At 40.1% G+C, this 8,244-nt stretch overlaps 1 protein-coding gene across 1 annotated transcript; it reads right to left on the minus strand.

Annotated features, from left to right (window-relative positions):
• Positions 1–1,527: 1,527 nt before the first annotated feature.
• On the minus strand, positions 1,528–6,476 carry LOC137194145 (RING finger protein 228-like). The gene has a single exon (XM_067605749.1). The coding sequence runs from the start codon at positions 6,182–6,184 to the stop codon at positions 5,558–5,560; it is 627 nt and encodes a 208-aa protein (XP_067461850.1). The 5' UTR covers positions 6,185–6,476; the 3' UTR covers positions 1,528–5,557.
• Between the last annotated feature and the right edge of the window lie 1,768 nt (positions 6,477–8,244).

Genomic DNA, 8,244 nt, shown 5'->3' on the forward strand with positions numbered 1-8,244 from the left:
AAGTGTCGCACACTCTGGCGCCATGGGTAATTTCTCTTTTATTTTTATGACGTTTTGGCCCTCAGGCCTTCTTCAAGATCAACAGTCATAGTAGGACACAGGCACTACTATGTTCTCCTCTTCAATCAGTACTAACCCAACCTATTTTAGCACCTATCCCTGAGGGCAACTGTTGCTGTGATTGTTGTAGACAGTGTAACTATACTTACCATTGTAACAGTTTTAAAATTCCCTACACAGGTAAAGAGATCCCTATAAAATGTGTTATTTCATGTCACACTAAGTCGGACATTTATCTTATCACTTGCCCTTGTGGTAAGTCATATGTTGGAAAGACAAGTAGAGCACTGAAAACTCAAGTTGCTGAACATAGAAGTACCATTAGATGCAAAAACATGAATTATCCAGTAGCAGCACATTTTGTTGTCAATTTAATCATCCTGTTTCCTCTCTAAGATATATTGGTATTGAGAAAGTATCACTCCCTCCAAAAGGAAGTAACTTGGATGTTTTACTTTCCGGGAGGGGAACACTATTGGATCCACTGTCTGAGAACCCTATCACCCCATGGATTAAATATAGATTATGACTTGACGTGTTTTCTGTAATTTACCTCTATTTATTACATATTTAGATTAAGTTGTTTATGATGTTCATCCAGAGCTGAGGTTTAACTTTTTCTGTATATTTATTAGAAACCTATTCAAAATGAATGTAATTTTTAACATATTTGAATATGCTTTACCAAAAGGATTGGTATGTAAACTTTAAATCTCTATATGTGATATGAAACATGATGGGGTTTTTTTGTTTTGTTTTGTTTTGTTTTTGTCACTTTATTTGAAGGGCATTGATTGGCTGTAGTTCCTGTCACTATGTGTTAAAAGTCTTGATCTGCTGAAGGCCTTTTGATTGTTTTTTCTCACCCTCATGGTGGAACATGATTATCTAATCACCATCAGCTGTACTACAAGGGTGTGGCCTATACAACATAGCAGTGCCTGTGTCCTACTATGATTGTAGATCTTGAAGAAGGCCTGAGGGATGAAATGTCATCAAAATAAAAGAGAAATACATATGGAGCCAGAGTGTGCGACACTTTTTTCCTGCTTTTAAATCTACTTCCACTGATCAGCACCTCAATACAACCTGTGGTGTGTGTTACTTTTCCACTATATATTGGCTTTTCCCAAACAACGACAAACTGCGTTATCAATTTTAACCTATACTGACCTACCTATCTTTACAAGAGTTACAAAGTATTTTATCAGAAATGAAAAGGACAAAGGATGAAACAAAGGATGAAAAAAAATGTAAAGACTATTCCCAGAAGTGTTCACCAAATTGGTCAAAAAAACTAGTTTAGGCTATTTAAATACTTAAAACATACACAGACCATACAGACCACAGAGGAAATATAAAAATCATACAATCAAAACTCCATTTATAATTTTAATGCACATCAGAGTAACACGATAAGACCTGTTGTTATGGCAAGTCAAAAACCCAGTATAATCTAAACTTTAACTCAACAAGACAATCAGTCAAATCTTGATCAAATCTTTAGTCAGATAATATAATAAAGCCAAAGACAGTTTCCTCACTCAGGCCCCAAACCACATAATGGAAGCCTTATGTATGACTCAGCGTCTTAAGAGCAGCCAGCCAATGGATATAGTAAGAGAAATAGCTTTTTTTGATAATGATAATGGACATCCTCAACTTGTTTTATTATACCATACCACAATTGATTATAATAAAAAAGTTGTAATCAGTTTCACTCACTCAGGGCATGCAGGGCGTGTGTGGTTACAATCGTCGATTTCTGAATAATATTCTTGTATAGTAGAAAAATATAGGAATGTGGTGATAACTCCCCATTTGGATAGTTTTCTAGTGAAGATGTGAGTTTGAGTGTCTCACCACTATTTTGGGGGTTTTAGTCAGAGAATGTCAGAAGATAAGAGAGAGTAGCTGAGACACTTTGGGGAGGACACGCTAAAGCAGCTGGTTTCACAGAGGACATAGGCAGTCAATAGATAGAAAGATAAGTATAGATAGATAGATAAATAGATAAATAGTAAACAGTCCTGTCCTTATACTGAAATCATCCGACAGTCAGAGTTAATTAGTCATAGTACTACTGTTGAAAATCAAATATTCTGGTCCTATGACCCAGGTCACAAACTAACGGCCATTTAAAACAGACATCAGTGAACCAATGACAGCATGTCAACTGTTTGCTTGTTCAGGTTATAAACACCAAAGGAAGTGGCTTCAAAGAACCCCAGATGACTGGATGGTAGTTGGTATTAAAGCTCCCATACCCATCATTACACAGTACATACTTCAAATTGTGTGTTTTGGCCACTCTTCTATAATGTTTATGGCTGCACATGTGAAGGACATGTGAAAACAAATTCTATTGGTTCTGTACTGTATAACTGAACTAGTTCATTTTGCTGCATAGAGTCACAACTGGGGGCAACATTTTTTTAAAGTATGAGTTGATTTTATATAAAATGTATAATTTTTCATAATTTTATAATTTACACAGGAAGTTTTTTTTTTTTTTTATCTTTCTCTCTGCTGCATTCTCCCTTTTACACATCAGAGGGAGTCAGTGTGCATTTCATTTATGAAGGTTTTGCACTGCACCGGTCTCTCATAATGCTGTTTGTTTCAACTTGACAGAGAGAAGATCCAACAGTATCTGATTGTGAGTGTTTAGGACAGAGAGAAGTCTTCTTTGACATCTGAAGCGGCACATGATGAAAGTGAAATCACTAGGTAAGCTGTGTTTGACACTTTGACCCCGGACATTGATCCCTTCTCACAGGTCTTAAGAGTGTTTGCATGCTTGTTAGGCCATATGTCTGTACACACATATTCTGTCAAATACATGCGGACAAACACACAAATTCATGTCTTGTCCGCCACATACACACACATGCTGGGGCACATACGCACAAGCATGTGATCACATGATGAGCGTGTGCGTACAGAGTGGTGATAATCGCTCTCCTCGGGCTATGTCTTTGAGGTCATCTTGATGGGACAGATGTTACGAGCAAAAGGAACACTTTCATCTCCCCTGTGAAATACGTGTGTCCAATCTGATAATGACACAAAGACACACTTTGCACACACTTAAGCAACATCTCAAAGCAAGACGCAGGAAGAGAGGAAATGTATCCTGGAACTGTCTGTTTCTGGGTGACCCCGTCTTCCTTGACACAGTGCACAATGGCTAATGGCTGCTCCTTTGGGAAACACCTCTGACAACCACTGACATGTGTCATGTGACTATGCACTTAATGATATGTTTCCTTTAAATTCTTGCTACTCTCCAAGAGACTCAAACAAGATTGACAAGACAGAAAATTAAAAAAAGCTTAAATGAAATATTTGTGCTTTTGAAAAAGCTGTCATGATAAGCCCTCACTGTTACATTCCAATCTTTGAAGGTGAAACAGGTAAACTAATAACTTTTTGAGCCCCTGACTGATTATGAAGCCCCTTGACGTCCAATTGGACTCGTGGGGAAGAGGGGGGAAGGGGTTGTGTGGGGATTAGGGAACAAAAGGATCCTTCTCTGTCATCAAAGAGGATCTGCTCCTAACTCATCCCCTGCTCTGTGGCGACAGCTTTTTATTTTTCAGGAGAGGGAGTGACGGCTGGAGGGAGGAGGGAGGGAGGGATATAGTAGGAGAGTTTGATGGTGGGGATGCAGATTTCAAAGTAATCTTTAACTTTAAGCCCTGCAGTCCCTCTGAAATGAAGCTCTCTGCCCCAGACACAGTGTTGCCTGTGGCTCCCAGTGGAAGCCTGCCACCCCTCCTTTTTTCTCAAGCTTTTGTCACGGTGGCATTTAAGTGGCATTACTCACCAACTGGATGACCAAATGAAGGAGTCCCTTTGAGAGACCTGAAAGAGATGGATTTTAACTCCTGAGACCAGTGTCGCCTCTTGAAACAACAATAAGTCGAGATAAATGCCTACTGTGTTATTTGGATTCAGCTGATTCCTAAACCAAAAGTAGACATCTTTGTGAATCATGATCTAATAAGCCAAACCCAGTAAAGTGACTGCTGCAATTTCATTTTCATATCCCCTTAAATATAGGAAATGATAGGTGAGAAGTGTTGTTTCTTATTTTTATGAACCAAATCCACAAAAAAAAAAAAAAAGTCAATTAAGCACTCTTTTATTGCATGCTTCCCTGTAACCTAACACCTTTGAGAGTGATCTGGGCGTGGACCAAGTCATTAGTGGAAGTTTATATCTTCTTGCAGTTTATATGACTTGGGAAAGCAAACCTAAGCCCATCAGATGATTTAAGACCCCTAGGAGGTCATCTACACTTCCATTGTCTCACTGCTTTACAACACTACTTATTTTGGCCCCCCTACCCCAAAGTTATTTCTCTCATCTTGTGAAGGCTCATGTCCCCTCAGGGTCATTGGCCTGGGATCCCCTGCTGACTCGGTCCACCACGGGGAGTCAGTGTAATCACACAGGGGTAGTTATGGCATAAGCAGGTTCTGTCACTGGCACAATAGGTCTTGTTGTTAGAAACGGTGGTGGAGCAAGAAGATCATAATAAATCAGTCACATACCAAGAGCTTGACACGTATACATACACATGCATGGACACCTATTCGTGCAGTGGCCTCCAAGCGCCTTATGAAACTTGGCAAATATTCAATGCAGCAAACAGGTGTGGGAGGAGAGTAGGGGGAGCTGTTGTAATGAGCAATCTTATTATTCCAGTCAGTGTCTGCTAATGTTTCCATTAACAAGACAAAGTTGCAGTGCTCTTTTGGGGATCTTTAACCCTTATCTGTAAGCATTTGTCATAGCATAACATGCCTCCACATACAGCATCACATTTTGACTTTACTCACACAAGTGCAAAAATGAAGAGTTGCATACAAAAGGTACATTCTGTGAAGGCAACACAAACAGTATGCAGTACTGAAGCTTCACACATACTGTAGATCTACTCATCCAAACTCATGTAGTTGACTTTAGATGATGTCGCTGAAATGTTTTGTGGACCACATAGTATACCATCATCATCATCATCATCAAGTTTTGCATGAGTCAGGATGCTCATAGTCATCCAATTTTAAAAAAGTGGAGCATAGAGCTGTGCAAAAAGTTGCTATATAGATAAATATAAATTAACCTGAGAAGGCAAATTAACCTCAAATGCCTCACTGTGATTTTCACAGAGGCTCTCAGAAACTGCTCTGACCTAACTGAAACTGGTCACACATTGCCAATCTAAAGCTTTGAATGTTCTATATTTCATTTATTTGATACTACTACATCCATCATTTATTGCTGAAAAAAGCAGCCGATAGATAGTCGAAAGCTCATTATGATGTGATCAGTTCGGTCAGAGTCTGTACAGTCATTCAACTATGCTCACAGACACTGGCTAAGGCATCTATAAAGATGTCTAGTCTAAGCACATTGGAATAAATAAAGAGATTTCCATTTTATTACACTGACCAGGCTAAGTTTATGTATCCCAGCTGCAGCCAGAGCGTTACGTTATATTAGAGTTGAGGGAACTGAAATGGCTTGCTTCTGTTTCAGGCCGGTAATTCAACATGCACATTAACCAAGTGAGGATGAGCGAGAACAGGGCGAGGACGCTGGCAACAAGCAGGCAGACATGGCCGACGGTGTTATTGAAGTTATGTACAAAGATGAGGCCCAGAAATAACAGCACCACCGTGGACAAGAAGGAGAAGATGGCGCACACACAAACCGTCGTAAACGCAACATGTTTGCAAGTCTGACAGCTGCCGTTGCTCTCCTGGGAGGTCGCAGAGGAGACGGCTGGACCTGTCTGGTCCTCTGTGTCTGGTGCGTTCACATGCTTAATCAGCGGGAGCGCCTGGGTCAGTGAGGTGTTGTCGGGGAGGTTGTGAACCAGATATTCCGGCACAGGGGTACGGTGCCGACACACAGGACAATCGATTCTCCATCCTCGACCCTCCCGGGAGTGCAGAGTTTCGAGGCACACCCGGCAGAAAGTGTGGGAGCAGCCCAGCAGTTTGGGAGTGTGGCACCCCAAATCGAAGTAGTTGTAGCATATTTTACACTCGTACTCCTCGATGGGAAACGAGTCGACGTTACAGTCGCCTCCCGTTTTGACAGTCTCCGCCATGTTCCGTCTAATAAAGCGAGAAAAAAAAAGATTTATTTCTTTATACTGTCCATTTACACCGACGATCACATCTTCCCGAGCATACAGAGGAACATTTCCGGAGGACACAATGCCCGGATGGCAATAACACGCTGTTAAGTGAGAAAGATTCACTCTCTGCAATGCCCGGTATGAGTCAGCTGCCGTGGCTCCATCCGGTCGCCGTGATCACAGACCTGTTGTATAACCGGCCCGGGGGAAAACCCGTGGACACGATCAGATTACCAGAACTAAAAACCCCGTTTACCACAAAACTCCAGACTTGTTCGCATGATTTTACCCAATTTCTTCTCTGTCACCTGGTTGATTTGTCACAAGTGTGGGTCATATGTTTAAGGTGGATTTAATAGGCCTATTTAAGCGTATAATTGTAATGTGGCGCCCGCAGCGACAGAGAGTACCGTGTCTCTGTCTGTCTCTGCTCTTCAGCACCACAGGCAGTGGACAGCGCCGAGCAGCGCGGTGACACCTGCAGCTGCAGCTCAGCACCGACATCACTGTGGGAAATAAATCTTCACAGACTAAAGCCATAAAGACTCTTTATGAAGGTGATGAAAGTTGCTCAAAACATCTTTAGATGTGACTATATTTGAGTTAAAACGCGACTCTTCGTTTTGAAGCAACTCCAGATAGTTTAGTCTATCTTGTCTTTCACTTCAAACACCATATGTTTGCCCCTTTTGCCAGCCAGTGCAAGCCATGGCTCACATACACCTGTGTAGTGTCATACAGGTGCGTTTGGTCTGTGTATTCTGTCCACTCCACTGATGTGTATAGTCCAAATAAGCCACGAACACGTGATGTGTGAATATGGCGTTGTGGACTTTAAAACATATTTTAAACAATTGATTTCCCTGATGGAAAATCAATCCAGATGGGAGATCAAATAGTTGTAGACATACTCTCATTTTTGATTGATTACTTAGGTTTAAACTCCTGTGTGCTACACAGAAAATATGCCGTGCAGCCTTATAAGTTATGTTAGATTAAACAATTAATTTAGCAGAGTACTCATAGCATCATGATAGCACACAGATTAATTGAAAGAAATGTCTCCATAAACTTTAGGGAAGTTTACCAAAATGTCAGGTTACATCAGTATTCCTCAAACAGAGCTCGGTGGGTTTCTAGACAGCGTCTATACAGTGTGTGCTGTAGACTCAGTGGAGTCCACATACTGTATACATTGAGCTAGCATGTGCCCTCTTGTGGCTGAATTTATGCATGCACGTTTAGCAGTAATGCACACTGTATGTATGCAGGGTTTGGTAGCAGCATATCACGTCTAACTGGATTACAGTTACATGCAATTACATGCAAATTAATTACATAGCAACAATATGGTAACTGTAATGAGTTACAGTTATTAAGGAAAACAGAGTAATCAGATTAAAGATGCTTTTTCAGATACTTTTTGGATTAGAACTGCTCCAAACATGGTGTAGAGGTGAAAAGACTGGTGGTGACAGCTGGTGACATAGAGGACACATGTTAAAACACTTAATGTTAATCATGGAATGCATGATGTTTGTTGTTGTACTCTTATAATCTGCACATTTCAAGTAAAATATTTAATGATTAAATATAATCAGGTATGGAAATCCATAGGATGCCATAGGATGGGATATGTTTGATCAAGTAAAGGAAAATATAGCCAGGATGGCAACATTTTTTAAAAAACTGACTAAAATGTTTTCAACCATGGTCTAAAATTGATATGATTATTTATTTGTTTTGTATTGTTATGCATGTATGTTATATTTTAATATAAATAAACAAGAAAAAACTATGAACACTATGAGATCTGAGAACATTTACTTGATGACAGTAAGAAATAAATGTCAACATTCATTTCATAAAGAGCTGGATTGTATCATACATATGTTGTGATTTCAAAGCAAAAACACCACTTTAGCGGATCCCTGCAGAATTTCCACTCCACCTATCATTATGTTGTCACTGTTCACTGTTGCAAACTCAGTCATTGCAAATTATAGATGTTTTTCACTTTACAAGATATT

Source organism: Thunnus thynnus, chromosome 12 (assembly GCF_963924715.1).
Source record: "Thunnus thynnus chromosome 12, fThuThy2.1, whole genome shotgun sequence".
In the NCBI taxonomy this organism is placed as follows: domain Eukaryota; kingdom Metazoa; phylum Chordata; class Actinopteri; order Scombriformes; family Scombridae; genus Thunnus; species Thunnus thynnus.